This window comes from Muntiacus reevesi, chromosome 1, assembly GCF_963930625.1.
Source record: "Muntiacus reevesi chromosome 1, mMunRee1.1, whole genome shotgun sequence".
NCBI classification, from domain to species: Eukaryota; Metazoa; Chordata; class Mammalia; order Artiodactyla; family Cervidae; genus Muntiacus; species Muntiacus reevesi.
The window spans coordinates 184,528,857-184,546,813 of record NC_089249.1 but is presented as its reverse complement, the minus strand read 5'-3'; the positions used below and the strand labels follow the sequence as shown (position 1 = coordinate 184,546,813).

The window sequence follows — 17,957 nt, the reverse complement described above, 5'->3', positions numbered from 1 at the left end:
CCAGGAAGGGATGGACAGGCTGGGAGATTGCTGAGGACATTTATCCATTTGGAGTGGGGGCAGGAACCAGGGCATCCCCACACCCTGTGATACTTATATGCATGAAAATTTGTGGGAAATGGATCCCAGACTTGGCTCTACAAGGGGTACACTCTCTGTCCCCCAACTCTTGCCCTCCCCATCCCCACTCCTTCCAGTGCACCCTTCATCCTGGACCTAACTTGGCCATGCAGCATGTTTGGTTGTGGCTCAAGTGACATGGAGATAATGGCATGGAATTTATTTTCAGGTAGTGCAGGACAGGGATGGGGATGGGACCTCTGGAGACCCCTGGGGCTCTGAGTTATCCACCAAGCCCTGTAAGTTCCAAGGGTCCCAGAAATCAGCCATCAACCCACATTTTCTTGCCAACAGGCACCCCAACTAACAGAAGCACAGCTTGACAAGCATTGAGGACCTGCCGTGCACAGGCCCCAGGAATGACTCATGTAGTGTCTCACGGGAGCCCTAGAAGAAGGAACCACTTCTGTTCCCATTTTACAGGCCAGGAAACTGAGCCACAGAGTGGTGAAGCCCTCAGCCACAGGCCCACAGCCAGGAGTCTGGGTCCAGGTCTCCAGGTGCATCCGTGGCCCAGGGCTGCTCTGAGCTCAGCACATGCAGGTTTCAAATGCTCACAGCCCGGAAGGAGTCGCAGAGTCTGAGGCTTGCACTATCAGCAGCATGGAGGCTACAGGACCCAGGTTCGAATCCAAGCTCTGATGCTCAGTACTGGCCATGGGAGCCTTGGTGAGTCACTGTCTCTCTCTGGGCCTCGGTTTCCTCATCTGTAAAATGGATGGAGATGTTTAGAGAACCGCTGTCTAAGCTCTCCCCTCCCCCTCCTGCCTAGAACAGAATTTTATTCATTCTGGGCAGCTGCATTTCCTTGTCTCCTCTATATTGAAGTGTGGCCACATGACTGTTCTGGCCAGTAATGTATAACCAGAAGAGTCCCAAGGCCTCCCAGGAAGACTCCCAAAAGCTCCTGAGTCAGTCCTGGCCTCTGCCTTTCTCTCTGAGTGAGGAGGTGAAGGTTGGACCCCCAGCAGCCATTCTGTGCCATGAGGCAACCTTGAGGACAAAACGCAGAGATGGTGTGAACTGAGAGAGAAATCAAGTTGTACTGCTACTGTGGTTGAGCCTGGAGCTATCTCTACAAGAGTCCTCTTCCTGCTGCCTGACACTTGGTCTCTATCCCTGATCCTTGGGCTCACACCAAGGTGGAGTCCTTCCCTGAACCCCCTGGCCTGTGGCCCAGGATGCTGCGCATCTCATGTGTGACCTCTCCCCAGCGCCCCTCACTGGCAGACAGTGTCCGGTGCACGCGGGATGCAGGCAGGCCGCTCTCCCGGCCTCCTCCCATGACTGCAGGTGCTGTGTCAGTGACCATGGGTCTGAGGGAGTCCCCCAGTTTAGGGAAGGATGAGTAGAGAGTCCAGTGATGAATACCCTGCTGGGGCTGAGCCCTGGAGCCGGCCTTGGAGACTTCAGCAGGGCGGACAGGGTCATCTTCAAAGTGTGGTGGGGACAGTTCATGGAGGCCCCGGCGGGTGGTCCGGGCAGCCTGGAGCAGAGTGTGGGTCAGTGATGCCACCAGGACTAGAGCACCCAAGCCAAGGATGGAAGCAGCTGCTGCACCTGTCTCGATCTCGAAGAGCAGCAGGGCGTAGATGGACAGTGCTGGGGAAGGAAATGGCTCTTATTCAACGTTTGATCCCCAAGCCCTGGAAGAACTCCCCACATGGAAGGCAATTATAGAAAACTATACATTATGATAGGCACATAGACTAACTCATCTAATCCTTCCACACCTGACAAATATGTCATCATCATACCTACTTTACTATGTGTGTAGACACTCGGTCATGTCCAGCTCTTTGTGACCCCATGGATTGTAGCCCACCAGGCTCCTCTGTCCATGAGATTCTCCTGGTAAGAATACTAGAATGGGGTGCCATTTCCTCCTCCCAGGGATCTACCCAACCCAGGGGTCGAACCTGCATCTCCTGTTTGGCAGGCAGATTCTTTACCACTGAGCCACCAGGGAAGCCAGTGTTATGTGTACTTAACCACAACTGAAACAACCCAGATCTCAGACTTTTGGAATCTTTGTGATTGACCTGGAGTGAATGGCAGTCCCTCTCTGACCTCAGCTGGCTTATCTGAACAATAAGACAGTTGGCGACCTGACCTCAAGGACTGGTCCTCTGTGGCCCTATCCAATGTCCAGTTGGCACCTTTTTGGTGGGAACTATCCTGTGCATTGTAGGATATTTAGTAGCTTCTACCCACCAGATAGCAGTATACCCTCCCCCATCTTATCACGAAACCAAAAATGTCTCCAGATATTGATTGCCCAGGGTCCCCTCCGGGGCAGAGTCAGCCTGCATTGAGAGGTTCCGGTCCAGTCCCTAACCCCACCCTGTTCACTGGGCTAGGAGGACTGACCTACTTCCCTGGCATCAGTGATGTACATGGTCCTAAGTCTTGGCCAGTCAGGGTGTTGCTTCCCCTGGTTGTAGTGATTGGTGCGTGGCTATCACATGACCCAAGTTCAGCCAATCAGAGTCAGCCCTGGGACCTCTGCTTGGACTATGAGGATGGGGGAATTTCTTTATGGCAGCAATTAAGGAATTGCCAGTCTGGTGTGCTGCAGTCCCTGGGGTCGAAAATAGTCGGACATGACTTAGCAACTGAACAACGACAAAAAAGGAGAGCAGCTCAGAGTTGGTGGGGGATTTCTCAGCACTTCGTGGGCTGTTTTTAGGCTTTCTCCAGCTCTGCACTCTTGTTTTTGAACATGCCACACTGTATTATCTCTGGCATATTAAAGCGAGGCCAAGGACTTTTTTTTGCTCTAAACATTTTTAAAAGGTCTTTATAATTATTATTTTGGTTCTGGTTAGCAATGAATGAATGACTGGCTGGACATGCTTGGGAATTCTTGCTGAGTGAGGTCACCTAACCTCAAAAAGAATATAAATGGGAGCTGAACAAATTCTTCATTTAATGCTTAATGAGGCTGACATAGTTTTTGTGCCCGTTGTGAGTTTTTGTGTATTTTAGGACAAGAATATTTTATTCTCCAAGTCTCTAACAGTTTTGTCAGCCCCTGAAAAGGCTTGAGGTCATAGGTACTATGTTGAAAGTGCTTACAGATAAAGACTTCTTTCTCAGGGCACAGTGGGTGAAGAGGTGAAGTGAGAAGCAATTTTTTTCTGACCTCATTTGAGTGCCTGGATCCGGCCACACCTGAAACCACTAACCCCTGATCTTTTTGGATAGATGAGTCACTCCATCCACTCTCCTTTTAATAAAAAACCCCACATCCAGAGTATTTTATTAAGTCAAACAACAGGAGTGATGCAGTTAGTTATCCTGTGTGTACAAATTCCCACAATAAACCCTAAGCTCATATTTCATAAATAATCTTTTAAATATATCTTCTAAACTTCTATTTCTCTATTGTGGTACTAAGGGAAAAAATAGTAACAGCAAATCCCTTGTTTTTCAATAAGCTGATTTTTTTTAATTCCAGTAAAACAGGTTGTCTATAGGGCTACCAGAGATCTATGGATGATTTAACACTGACTCTCCAGAATCAGCAACATATTTTTCAAGATTAGAACAAAATATAAGATGTCAACAGTCTCTTCAAAGAAATGTGATGATCTGATTTCTTTACCAGCATGTGTGGGTGATCAAAGAAGAGTTACAAACTAGGGAAGGAAAGATTGTATGTCCTTCTGGCACCCAGGTTATTAGCTTTTACTCTGCTTCATATTTGGGGATTTAAAATTGCATTTCTGGTTTAGGGGGCTTTTTTTTTTTTTCTTAAGCCCTTCTTAAGCTGGATTCTGATATTTGTGATCAAAACAGTTTGTGCTAAGGCCAACCTGTGAAACACTATCTCCAGAAACCAGCAAGGACTGGGAAACAGATGTAGACAAGTGATGAATCACGAGTGTTCTGAAGACAACCACCATTTATGGAATCCCCACTGGGATCAGATGCCAGGCATGGGCACAAGTGTCAGAACCAAGAGTGAAAAAGTTAGGCTGGCTCCAGAGCTGACCCCAATTGTGGGGCCATTACCCTTGGCTGCTCCAACTCAGGGTCCTGTACCCCATGTTCTATCCTGAGCACATACCTGCCAAGTAGACGGAGACCCCACAACAGAAGAGGCCGAGAGCCACATGTCTGAGGAGGCGGCAGTCATAGAGAAACCAGTCAGACCTGGCAGGGAGGGGGGCAGGAAGAAAATGGACTCAGGAGGCAGAACTGGTGGAAGAAGTTTGGGGAGGAGAGGAAGGGAGAATGGTCCAGCTCTGGGGAACTGGAGATCTATGTGAGGACCCAACCATCCACCATGTATCCGTCCCCCTCCCTGCTCAATCATTCTTTACCGCCTGCCACCATTTATTATCCATACATCCATCCTATCCATCTGTATGTATCCAACCATACAGCCATCCATCCATTTAACCGTGCTGTGTTAACCCATCCACCCATTTATTTAAACAGCCACTATCATCCATTATCCATTTGTCATTCACCATCCATCCATCCGTCTACCACCCCTGACCCATCCATCCATCATCTGTCTCCCAGTCACCATTCATCGAGCCAACCATCTATCTGTCCATTCATCCACCCAGTCGTCATCCATTCCATTCCCCTCCCCCATAACCCCCCGATATAGTGAAAGTGAAAATGTTATTCAGTCGTCTCTGACTCTTTGCCACCCCATGGACTGTAGCCCGCCAGGCTCCTCTGCCCATGGAATTTTCCAGGCAAGAATACTGGAGTGGGTTGCCATTTCCTTCTCCAGGGAATCTTCCCAACCTAAGGACTGAACCTGGGTCTTCTGCATTGCAGGCAGATTCTTCACCATCTGAGCCACAAGGGAAAACAACCTACTTATATACATCAGTCCACTAAAACATCCAACATTCATGAAACAGCTGTTGCATATGGACACTTGCTAGGCATCTGACTTCCATTATTTTACTGACCATAAGCTTATTTGGGAATGAGGAAACTGAGGCTAATTTGTTATCAGCTGCAATAGAAACAGAGATTCCCAAGAGCTGTGTGAATTGAGAACATGGTTTTGAACCCAGCCCTGTGCTAAGTTTTTCTGCTGTGTGCACGCTCTTCTCCAGTCCTGTGAGATCAAGAAAAGGAGATTCCATCATTGCTCACCTCCCACCAGTACCCTAGAATTGGTACTCCTCCCTGGTCTTTCTGCCAACTCCCCTCCTGACCCCTTTTCTGCACAGTGGCCAGAGTGAGTTCTTCCAAACCCACTTACGCCAGATCACGCCCCTCCTGGCTCACAGCTTTCTCAGTCAGAGTAAAAATCTAAGATCTTCACCAGAGCACAGGAACCTCTATATAATCCAGTACCTCTTGGACTTCCCTGGTGGTCCAGTAGTCAAGACTCCACACTGCCACTGCAGGGAGTGCGGGTTCTATTCTTGGTCATGGAACTAAGATCATGCAAGTTGTATGGTGTAGCAAAAAAAACCCCAGTACCTCTCACTTCCACTTCCTGGTCCTCATCTCCCATATCTACCCCCACCCCAACCACATCGATCACCTCCAGCCCCCTTTAACACTTCAAGCTCATTCCTGCTCCAGGGCCTTTGCACATGCTGGTCCCTCTGCCTGGATCACAGTCCCTTAGATCTTGTGCCTCCTTTCTTTCTTCAAGTCTCAGTTCAGTCCTCCCTTGATGGTAGGACTCACCCCCATCCCCATGATGGTTGGTCTCACCCCTACCCTTTCCTGCTCCACCACATCACCTCATTTTCTTCCCTTTCCAGCATTCATCACCATTTGACATTATTGATCTGTTTTTCTTCTTCATTATCTGCATCCCCAGGAAGGTGGTCCAGACCCACTTGGGTCCTGCTGAGTCTCCAATACCCAGCGCTGGTCTCAGCCCCCAGCAGGCACCCAACACATATTTGTAAACTGACAGAATGCATGCTTTTCAGCACCCCCTTGAACTAGCAGATAGAGAGTGCATGGTTTGGATGGAATTCAGTGGTGGAAGTGCCCATCTGATCAAATCTATGGAAGCCTGGGCCAGGATCCTGGCTCCCCTCCCCCAGGAGGGCGGGACAGCCAAGTCTTTGGCTCAAGGAACGTCCTCACTCCACATGCAATGTGCCCATCTCCCTGAGCTCAGGTGCCTGACAAGGAACTCTACCCCCACCCCCACACCTACCCCTAGCCAGGGCACAGGTTCCTGGCTCTATCAGCTTTAAGTTCAAATGCAGCCCACTCCCTTCCAATCCTAGCAGCATAGACAGAGCAGCCTCCCCTGTCTGAGACTAAACAGGAGGATGATAAGGGGTACCAGCCGTTCAGGGGGCTTCACTGAGCTAATCACAAGATGTGGGAAGCACCTAGAGCTTAGGGTTCAATTAAATAACAAATGCTATCAACACTGGGGCTAGCTCCAGGCCTACTTTGAGCCTCAGTTTACTCATCTGTGAAATGGGGAGTCGCAGCAGCAGTTGTACCTGCTGTAAATTTTCAGCAAATATAGGAGAGAGGGAGGGATGGATGGACGAAAGGAGGAAGGGAAAGACGGATGAAGGGAGGGAATGAGGGAGGAAAGCTCTCCCCAACGCTGAGGCCCAGAGAAGGGCAGCGGCTCGCCCGGGCCCGTCCAGGCCCCAGCCAGGCAGTGGGGCCGGCCCTCCTACCTGTTAGAGCCCGGTCCCCGCGCCATCTCGGCGCCCAGGTGGCCGCAGAGCGCGGCGAGCAGCAGGCAGGTGAGGCCCAGCACCAGGGCTAGCGCGGAGAGTGCAGCGGCCAGCGGCAGCAGCGCCCCGGCCGCGTCCTCCGGCAGCCGGGCGCCGGCGCCCAGCTCCGGGCCCAGCCCGTCGATTCGCGGTCCTCGAAGCTCCGCGCGGCCCGCCTGCAGCTGGAACAGCAGCTGCGCGCCCAGCGCCGCCAGCACCGCCGCGGGGATGCCCAACAAGACCATCGCGGCCAGCACCCGGCCGCCGTACGACCTGGCCATCGGAGGGGTCCTGCGGGCCTGGGGGACAGCTGGAGAATCAAAGAGATTTTAGTGGGCAGGGCAGTTGAGGGGCGTCTTAGGGCCCTCGGCGGTCCAGAAGGGGGCGGTTTTTGAAAGTTGGAAGGGCCACAGAGAGCTTGGGACGCCAGTCGCGGTGGGGACGAAGAAGCGCTGGGAAAACTTGAGACGAAGTCTCTCTCTGGGGACCCTGTGGGCGCCAGCTCCCGGTCTCGGGGCTCTTGAGGGGCGTGGCCAGCAAGGGGCGGGGCTAATAAGGGGCGGAGACTGTCCCACGTGGGATAAGCGCACAGCGGCTGTGTCCAGGGCCACTAAACTCATTAAAGTGTCCCCCTTTCCCCTCCCGCCGCTCCAAGTGCCTGTTTTATCATTGTTTGGGGGGAAAGAAAAGAAACTTGCACAAATTTTTAAATAATTCACTTTGCTACCCTATCTCTACCTGGCAATTGACTGGGATGTACCCTCTGCTCACCTTTCAAGGCTGTGCAGAGACGTCACCACCTCAGAGAGGCCCTCCTGGACCTCCTCTCCACGCAGCACACCCGTCCTTCACTGCTAGACTTTGTTCTTCCCACGGCACATTTTGAGGGGTTATTATTTATTTCTTTTTTTGCATTTCAAGAAGAATTCTAATGAATCCTACTTCTTACATCTTCCCATACATAGAAAAACAGTATAACCATGAAATTGAAACATCTGTTCTTTGTGAGTAGCAGTAATATTTCATCAAGATTTATCTCTGATTACATGTATTCTTTAACAGCAAAACATGTAAGCTAGTTTCCCCCCACCTCTTCAGAGCAGCTCCTTAGAGCTATCTGAGAGACTTGTCTCCCAGGTTATAGTCGTCAGTAAGACCCTGAATAAAGTTTAACTCACAACTCTCACATTGTGCATTTTTCTTTTAGTTGACAACAAAATAAATACATATTTAAGTGTCTGTGTATATATCTCTGTATATGTATGTATTAATCACAAAAGCATTTAGAGTGGTTATTTCATGTCTACCAGGGCTTGTCAGTATGTCTTCCATGTAATGGACCGGTATGGTGTTCTGTGGGATGTCAAGATATTTGGGGCAAGGAGATCCAACCAGTCCATCCTAAAGGAGATCAGTCCTGGGTGTTCATTGGAAGGACTGATGCTGAAGTTGAAACTCCAGTACTTTGGCCACCTCATGCGAAGAGTTGACTCATTGGAAAAGACCCTGATACTTGGAGGGATTGGGGGCAGGAGGAGAAGGGGACGGCAGAGGATGAAATAGCTGGATGGCATCACCGACTCGATGGACATGAGTTTGAGTAAACTCCAGGAGTTGGTGATGGACAGGGAGGCCTGGCATGCTGCGATTCACGGGGTCGCAAAGAGTCGGACACAAGTGAGCAACTGAACTGAACTGAACTGAAGGTTTATATTATGATAAGGAACAAAAGAACTGACATTGCCTTGAGGCATCAACCATAAAGTTTATACTCTTGTTCCCGCTTGGTAAATGCAAATCTATTCTGATTTTGGTTGCAATGTGAATGAAGAAGAAAGCATTCTCCAAGTCCGTAGTTCCATTATCAGGTGCCTGGTGCTGTGTTAATTTGCTCTAGAAGAGATACCACACTTAGAATTGTGATTTTTTTTTTTTTTATCACCACCTAACTAAATTTGTGACGATCTGTCATTTTTCCATGACTCAACTGGCTTTTGTTAGTGGCCAAACAGGGGTCCTAAGGAGACTAGCCACTGGGTTGGAAGGCATCTATTCCAGGCGGAGCAACTGAGACACTTGTGTGCAGAGCAGGGTTGACTGCTTCAGAAACTGGGGAAAGATTGCCTCCTTGGGCAAAGGAGATTTGGGGCAATTTAGAGGTATGCAGTTTGCAGCCTCATGTCTGCCTAAATGTACCCACCCCCTGTCTCAGAGTTACACCCGTTTCCACCAGTGCTGTTACCTTAGCATAACAAGGACAGTGAGACTGACCATTTAATTGTGACTGCAGCTCTGCAATTCACATGCTTAGCTCCTAGGTTTGGTGTTAAGTCCAAGTATCTGCCTATAACCCCCAGGACATGGAAAATTCCTCCAGAACGCCATAGATGCATCATAATTCTGTATAAATATATATGTATATGTACATATATGTAAGTTCATGGATGTTCTTTTAATTTCTTTCCCCCCTATGCAAGCTGTAAAAAGAAGGTGCATACTCAGTTGTGTCCAACTCTGCAACCCCATGGACTGTAGCCTGCCAGGCCTGTCTGTTCATGGGATTTCCCAGGCAAGGATACTGGAGTGGGATGCCATTGCCTTCTCCATATTTATTTATTTTTAAATTTAAAAAATAGAACTGAAACTTATATGACATAAAATTAACCATTTTAAAGCGAACCACTCAGAGGTCTTTAGCACATACACAATGTTGTGCAACATCGCCTCGATCTAGTTCTGGAATTTCCATTCCCCACTTCAACCTCCATTAGCAGTCACTTTCCATTCCCCCTCTCTCAGCCCCTGGTAGCCACTATTCTACCTTCTGTCTTCTACGGATTTGTCTTTTCTGGACATTTCATATAAAAGAAACCAGACAATATGTGGTCTTTTGTGTCTGGTTTCTCTCCCTGGGCCTAAGATTTTTAAGGCTTATCCATACTGTGGCATGGGTCATTCCTTTTTTATGGCTGAATAATATTTCATTGTATGAATGGACCACATTCACCTTATCATTCATCTGTTGATGGACATCTGGATTGTTTCCATCTTTGGCTGGTTATGAATAGTGCTATGAACAGGTACATGGAACAATTTGATTCCCTGTTTTCATTTCTTTTGGGTCTATACCCAGAGTGGAATGGCTGGATTATAATGATAACTATATTTAAGCTATTGAGGAACTGCCTGTTTTCCACAATGCCAGCACCAGACACCCTGAAACCATTTTACATTCCCACCAATAGTACACCAGGGTTCCAATTTCTTGATATGCACATCAACACTTGTTATTTTGTTTTTTTTATTATAACCATCCTATAGGATGAGAAGGGGTATCTCATTGCGATCTTTGCGGGGAGTGGCTTGAAAGAGCTGACTCTGGGAGCTGCCTTGATTATCAAGGGTTCCTTCAAGGACATAGCTCTCTGTCCCGCCACCCCTCTGAATTTACTATCCAAAGATAAACACAACACTAGTAAGCCTTGAATGCACACAAGACGCAGACAGACAGCCTTTTTACGATTACCCCTAATCTAAATCAGGATGCCATTCCTGTGCTCTGGCACCTAGTGAGAGTTCTAATTATTGTTATCTTAAAGATGATGTACATGGGGAAGAATTTTCTTTGTGATGTCTCCTTCTTGGTTTAAGTATAAATGAAGCTTAGAGAAATAAAGGAGCATCGTTGACTGCAGCGATCCTCTTGACCCCATCTGTCCTGTGTCTTTATTTCTTAGCCTATATGGGGAAGAATTTTCTTTGTGATGTCTCCTTCTTGGTTTAAGTATAAATGAAGCTTAGAGAAATAAAGGAGCATCGTTGACTGCAGCGATCCTCTCGACCCCATCTGTCCTGTGTCTTTATTTCTTAGCCTAAAGGAACGCTTCGTGTTGCTCGCTGAAATCTCCCGGCTGGTCCGGCAGATCTTGATTTGCATTTCCATAATAACCAGGGACATAGTGCGTCCTTGTTGGCCAATGCACTTGTGGGCCGTTTGCATATCTTCTTTGGAGAAGTGTGTCTTCATATCCTTTGTTCATTTGGGTTGTTTTGTCTTTTTGCCTTCCTGCAGCACTTTGCATCTCTGGCAGCACATTGCCGTGCACTTTCCTGCTATCTGTGGCTAGGGGGGTGGGGGTGAGAAGAGCTGCTTCAGGACCGTGGGATGTCTACTTCAAGTGTCCACTGCTGTGTTCCTTTTGTGTCTGGATCTGCATCCAGCACATAGTAGGTCTTCAATAAAGCCTTGCAGGACATGAATGAATGGGTTGCCTTGTACTCTGACTCTGGAATTCTTGTAAAGTTTGAAATATCAAATCTGAAAAAGGTGTCAAAGGTAACACATTCCTGCTACATCCAGAATATAAGGGTAACTGAGGTCAACGTGGCCTGATGCAACCAGGTCCCTGCCTTAATGTATCAGGCCTGAAAGATGGCACAGTCATCATCTAGACTTGACAGAAGAGGAAACTGAGGCACTGAGAGCTTCAGTGACTCCCTGGGTCACACAGTCATCACAGACAGCCTGGCTGTATAAAACCCAGTGCTTTATACTACATTCCAGAAATAGATATATAGATCCCACTGGTTTTGAATGTCCATGTCTTTTTTCCAATTTGGGGAGCCATTTATCTTTTTCAGGTTTCAAATTTTGGGGGTCTTCTGGGAAAAGTTTGTGAGCCTCGAGCCCCCAGCCCAGTGCCTGATGGGCAAAATGACCGCAGGGTCGAGAGTACAGGGTGAACTTTCAGCAACAGGTGGCCTCTCCTCCCCTGGAGATTAGGGGTTAGGGATGAGCATGAAATGAAGCACTTGTCCAGCCCCCAAGCCTCTGCTGCTGCTGCTAAGTCTCTTCAGTTGTGTCCGATTCTGTGCAACCCCATAGAAGGCAGCCCACCAGGCTCCCCTGTCCCTGGGATTCTCCAGGCAAGAACACTGGAGTGGGTTGCCATTTCCTTCTCCAATGCATGAAAGTGAAAAGTGAAAGCGAAGTCGCTCAGCCGTGTCCGACTCTTCACGACCCCATGGACAGCAGCCCACCAGGCTCCTCCTTCCGTGGGATTTTCCAGGCAAGAGTACTGGAGTGGGTTGCCACTGCCTTCTCCCCCCAAGCCTCTAGGGCCTCCCAATCCGAGTCTCAACTCCCTCCCCGCAAACCCTTTCCGGGAGCTGGGAGAAGGTGTGGATTGCATTTATTTGCATGTTTAGCCCCACCCAGAGGACACGTTTCGCCGCCAAGCGGCGCCAGAGACAAAGTGCAGAGATTCGTGCGCGGGGCGAGCTCCAGCTCTGCCTCCTTGGCTGACCTGCCAGGTAGAACCTTATCTTATTGTCATTTCCCAGAAGAAAGGCTTCCCAGGTGGCCCTGGTGCTAAAGAACCCGCTTGCCAGTGCCCGACACTTAAGAGGCCAGGGTTCGATCCCTGGGTAGAGAAGATCCCCTGGAGCATGACAATCCACTCCAGTATTCTTGCTTGGAGTATCCCATGGACAGAGGAGCCTGGAGGGTTACAGTCCATGGGGTCATAAAGAGTCCGACACGACTGAAGGACCTTAGCACAGAAGGGAAAAAGGAGGGAGGGGGGTGGAAGGGGGGGTGGAAAGGTTGTCAGAACCGACTCCATCAGGTCCTGCCCTGCTTCTCTCCGCCATGTCATTACACAACCCCTCGCCCTGACTCACTCCTGGAGGGTGGGCCTCAAATACACCCTCTCTACTCCCCAATTCTAGGCCTTTCTTTCGCATCCGGGTAGCTCAGAGTAGCCCCACCCCTACCGCCCCTCAACTCCTGGGGCAGGGCTCAGAATAAAGACAACTTCCATCCCCAGCCCTGGGGCTCGGCTTTAAACTGGGTCCCCTCCCTCTGAACTGAACTGAACCTCCCTCTTCCTGCGCTTCACAGGTGGTGCTAGTGGTAAAGAATCCGCCTGCCAAAGCAGGAGACGTAACAGTGGGTTTGCTCTCTGGGTTGGAAAGATCCCTTGGGGTAGGAAATGACAACCCACTCCAGTATTCTTGCCTGGAGAATCCCATGGACAGAGGAGCCTGGTGGGCTACAGTCCATGGGGTCGCAAAGAGTCAGACACGACTGAGCCACCGAGGACATCCTTCTTCTTCCTAGACTGCACTGAGAGAGGTTCCCTCCCCTCATCCTGTCCCCCTTTCCCGCCTCGGTGAGGCTTTTCAGAGATTCTGCTTGCTCTGCCAGCCAGCCTTCCACCTTGGGGCTCAGAACGACTTAACCCACTCTGGTCCCGCCCACTACCGGGAGGAGGGGTTTGTCGTTATTCAGTCGCTCAGCAATATCCGACTCTTTGCTAACCCGTGGACTGCAGCCCGCCAGGCTTCCCTGTCCATCCCCACTCCCGGAGCTTGCTCAAACTCAAGTCCATCTAGTTGGTGATGTCATCCAACCATCTCATCCTCTGTCGCTCCCTTCTCGTCCAGCCCTCAATCAGGGGGAGATGAGAGCTCATCAAAGAATCGCTGTCTCCCCCGCTGCACCCCCCTCCCCGCCCCGCATTCTTGTGTTCTTTCCTACAGGGGATTCAGAACAGACCCCCTGCCCCCAGGCCCACCTACCCTTGGGGGTTGGGGGGAGGACTCGTCACAGACCTGCATCTCTCTGTTCCCTCCCACCAAAAGGGTCAGAACAGCCGGCTTCGCCCTCCCCCCGGCCCCGCCCCAACCTTCCTCTTGAGGGTTTCATCATAGAACCCCAGTCCTGTCCATCCCATCTGGGGGTCAGAACAGTCCCGCGGCCGCGCCCTCGGCCTCGCCCTCCTGTCCACAGCTGCCCGCTCTTCCCCGGCCTCGTGCGCCCCGCGCAGCCGGGTCTACGCGGTACTTGCAGCGGCGCAGGGGCTCGGTAAGGCTCCGCGGCGCGGGGTCGTCCAGGTCCTCGGGCTGCAGAAAGCTGCGGTCCAGCACCTCAGCCGCCTCCTGCCAGTTGGCGAAGCAGGCGGGGCCCAGGCGCCGGATCTCGTCGGCCCCGTCGAGCGTCAGCACTTCCCCGCTGGGTTTGAGCACCACGACAGCTGGCAGGCGCTCCACGGAGAACTGGCGCCCAAGGTCCCTGCGGGGCGGGTGGGTCAGTCCGATCGGACCCTCGTCCTGGATCCTGAGCTGAGGAGCCCTCCACCCCTCCTCCTAGTACTTATTGAGCGCCTTCTGTGTGCAACTGGCCCACGCCAGCCTCTGGGAATGCCCAGGAACCCAGAGAGGCCGGGGCCACACTGGCCTCCCGGCTGTGCACCCACCACAGGGCCTTTGCACTGGCCATGTCCTCTACCTTCAGCACTCTCCCCAGACATCTGAGGATTAGGACCCTGTATGCTGCAGACACCTAGCCTTACGTTTCAGTGCCTCTCTCTCTGCTCATGCACGACTCTCAGCACCCAACACACTGCATAGTTTATTTCTCCTGTTGTCGTTTTTTCCCACAGTAGAAAGTAGTTTCACTGGGGCACGGATTGCTGTCTCTATACCCGGGTGTCCCCAGTTCCTGAAACAGTGCGGGGCACAGAGTAGATGCTTGGAAAATGCACATGGAATGAAGGAATAAATATTGATCAATTCCATAAGGAGATATTAAACTGGCTAAGGGTCAGAGAGGGCCTCTCTCAGGAGGTGCCCTTGGAGCTGAGATCTGCAGGATGAGGAAGGGGAGAACAGGGGAAGGTTTTCCCAGGCAGAGGGCTCAGCTGGTGCAAAGGCCTGGACGTCGAGGAGAGATTGGAGTGCAGCCCTGATCATAGTGCAGGGCCATGGGAAGGACTCAATTTTGTTTTCTGGATGAGAGGAAGGCTGTCAGAAGCCATCCACTGGAGGCCCCAGACTTCATCTCCCATTAGGCCAGAATCTTATGCAGTCTTCATAGAGTAAAGAAGGCTGCCAGGGCCAGGCCCATTCATCCACAGTTCTTAATTTGAGTTCTCGGGTGGCCCTTTTGCCGGCCTTCAGGCAGAGAAACATAGTGCTTGCAAAATCCCAAAGGAATAGGTTGCCAGACTTAGCAACTAGAAATAGAGGATACCTTGTGTGAACAAATTTGAATTTCATGTAAACAACAAATAACTTTTTATAAGTATGTCCCTGAATTATGTGGGACATACTTATACTCACAGTTCTCCATTGCTTATGTGAAATTTATATTGAACTGGGTAGCCTGTATTTTGTTTATTTAAAAAAATTGTTTTTAATTTGGCTATGCAGCCTATGGGATCTTAGTTCCCTGACTAGAGATCAAACCCACAACCCCTGCATTGGAAGTTTGGAGTCTTAACCCCTGGACCACCAATGAATTCCCCTGGGTATTCTGTATTTTATCTGGCAGCCTGGTATGTAGGAAGGGTAGAAACTCTGTCTGGATACTTGCCAGAGGGAAGGGTATCCTACTCTTTGTGACCCCATAGACTGTAGCCCACCAGGCTCTTCTGTCCATGGAATTCTCCAGGCGAGAATACTGGAGTGGGTTGCCATTCCCTTCTTCAGGGGATCTTCCCAACCTAGGTATTGAGCCCTTGACTTTGATGTCTCCTGCATTGGCAGGCGGATTCTTTACCACTAGCACCACCTGTTGTTGAGAGGACCCTGCCCCAAACAAAGTCAGTGTTTGGCTGTGATGCCCTTATAGTTGGCATTTCTTGCCCCGCCAGAGGGAGATATTTGCCCTTTGGGGAATGGAGCCTCCTCAGCTGCAGAGGCCTGTGGGAGTGAGCAAGTTTGCAAACTCTGATAATCTTGGCTGGTGGATAAAGGTCTCCATGACCAGAAACTTCGAAGTTTTGTAACAAAACTGATGCGATCAGTAAAATGTCCCCAAATCTGCAACTTACTTTCAAATGGTTCAGCACAAACTTCACAGCAGTGGAGATAAAGCAAATAGAAAAATATGAATAATTTTCATGGGGTTCATTGTGTGCTCCTTCCAACTTTTTGCTATCTTTGAAATTATTCTTTTCTCTCTCTTTTTTTTCTCTTGGATGCTCTGTGCGGCTTGCAGGAAATTTTTCATGATAAAAATGCAGGGCTTAAAAAGAATGTAAGTCTGAGACTCCCCTGGTGGTCCAGTAGTTAAGACTTCATGCTTCCACTGCAGGGAGCATAGGTTTGATCCCTGGTGGGGGAATTAAGATCTTGCATGCCATGTGGTGCAGCCAAAAAATAAAGAATGACAGTCTTATTGCAGAAAAGGGGAAAGTTTTAAAATAGCCACAAATGATCACACTGTTTATCGGGCAGCTTGAACCCAGCCACCTCTCTCTCAGCTCCACTGCTGTCTGAGGATCGCACGCCCACTTATTAGGTGACATTTGGGGCACTGCTAAACATGGTGCCTGCTGGCTTCCCAGGTGGGTGCTGGAGGTAAAGAACCTGCCTGCCAGCGCAGGAGACACACTCGATCCCTGGGTTGATCCCTGGGTCGGGAAGATCCCCTGGAGGAGGGCATGGCAACCCACTACAGTATTCTTGCCTGGAGAATCCCATGGACAGAGGATGGCTATAGCCCATGGTTACAGTCCATGGGGTCACAAAAGAGTCGGACACTACTGAAGTGACTTAACATACATGCATGGTGCCTGCTGGCTTCTTACTCTGGGTGTTCCCTGAACTGGCTGTTTTTTCTCTGAAATCCTCCAAGCCTTTGTGCTGTGTCTGTCCTCTGCCTGGAAACCCTTCCCTTTCCTCACTCTTTACCCTCCTATCTATCCTCTCTGTCTTTGGGGTTCTCTCTTTGAAGCCATTTCCTCTGGGAAACATCCCCCGACTCCCAAATCTCAGCAAGGTCTCCCTGTTCTATTTTCAGAAGACACCCTGGCTTTGGCCTTTGGAACTGCTGCAGTTTGTTATTATGTATTTCTTTGAATGTTTGAGTCTTGGTTTTATGTTTGGCCTGCCTGCTAGGTGGTAAACTCCCCTGCAGCTGGGTGGAACTGGGCATAGGTACCCCTCCCTCCCCCATCTCCACACCTGACTTCTCTGTCCTGATTGGCCCACAGAGGGTGCTTTTATCAACTCCAGATGAAACAGATACACCAATAAACAGATGGTCTTCCTGGGTAGCTCAAATGATAAAGAATCTGCCTGCAACGTGGGAGACTTGGGTTCGATCCCTGAGTTGGGAAGATCCCCTAGAGAGGGGCATGGCAACCCACTCCAGTATTCTTGCCTGGAGAATTTCATGGACAGAGGAGCCTGGCGGGCTCCAGTCCATGGGATTGCAAAGAGTCAGACATGACTGAGCAACTAACACTTCACTTTCAGCAGAAACAGCCCCTCCTCCAGGAAGCCCTCCCTGACCTCTCCTCTTGTCTCACCTCCTCAGGTCATCCTCAAAGGGCAAGAAGAGCCACTTCTTGGGCATGTCCCTGAGGAACAGGTCTTGCTGCTCCTCCGTCGGGTCCTGGGACACGTACACCAGGGCCAACTGGGCTGCCCGCAGCACGTAGAACTCATCCGTGAGCCGCACGAAGAAGTCCCGGAGGATGGGTGCAAAGGCCTGGCACTCCGGGCAAGACCCAGCACCAAAGAACAGCAGCACCAGCCGGTTTTCCAGTCGGCGGCTGAGCTCAGCCTCTGTGTCCAGCTCATCCTGGTCACTGTTGTTTCGGATTAGGACGCGGCCAGAGAAAAGGGAGGCCATGGCGACTCTGGCTGGGTGCTGGGGACAGGGTGGAAGGACTTCGTGTGACCCTGAGCCTGCTGGCTGGCTGCTGCCCCAGGATTAGGAATCCTTAAGAGGCCGGTGTAGAACGTCAATAATCTGCCTAAACCTCGACCTGATTCTTTGCTGCCTCTGAGGGCAGAGGGCCAGCTGCTCATGGGCTGGTCTCAGGAGACAGCTGCGAAGAAATTAAGAAGCCAGTCAGACTGAGATGCGGGTGTGAAAATATTTTATTCAATTGTGATGTAAAAAGATAAGTGAATCTTACTGAATGCTCTCAGGAATTCAATCTTCATGAATGCATTTGGTAGTCCTAAATCACAAAGGCTCTATTAATTAATTGCTGTGATTTCTAAGTTGTTGTTTGGTCACTCAGTCATGTCTGATTCTTTGTGACCCCGTGGACTGCAACACTCCAGGCTTCCCTGTCCTTCGCTATCTCCTGGAGTGTTCAAACTCATGTCCATTGAGTCGATGATGCCATCCAACCA

The 17,957-nt window shown here is 50.2% G+C and overlaps 2 protein-coding genes across 3 annotated transcripts; both read right to left on the bottom strand.

Annotated features, from left to right (window-relative positions):
* Positions 1-277: 277 nt before the first annotated feature.
* TMEM221 (transmembrane protein 221) lies at positions 278-7,219 on the bottom strand. Of its 2 annotated transcripts, XM_065931770.1 has the most exons (4): positions 6,762-7,219; positions 4,193-4,278; positions 1,492-1,722; positions 278-827 (listed from the first exon to the last, which is right to left on the bottom strand). In XM_065931770.1, exons 1-4 carry the CDS (start codon positions 7,079-7,081, stop codon positions 766-768), a joined length of 699 nt encoding a protein of 232 aa, XP_065787842.1. In that variant the 5' UTR covers positions 7,082-7,219; the 3' UTR covers positions 278-765. The 2 variants fall into 2 exon arrangements, with proteins under 2 accessions (XP_065787842.1, XP_065787833.1); XM_065931761.1 differs by lacking the exon at positions 278-827 and having other exon boundaries at positions 1,253-1,722.
* A 6,325-nt stretch (positions 7,220-13,544) lies between these two features.
* On the bottom strand, positions 13,545-17,445 carry NXNL1 (nucleoredoxin like 1). Its single transcript, XM_065916327.1, has 2 exons — positions 17,120-17,445; positions 13,545-13,875 (listed from the first exon to the last, which is right to left on the bottom strand). Exons 1-2 carry the CDS (start codon positions 17,443-17,445, stop codon positions 13,545-13,547), a joined length of 657 nt encoding a protein of 218 aa, XP_065772399.1.
* Between the last annotated feature and the right edge of the window lie 512 nt (positions 17,446-17,957).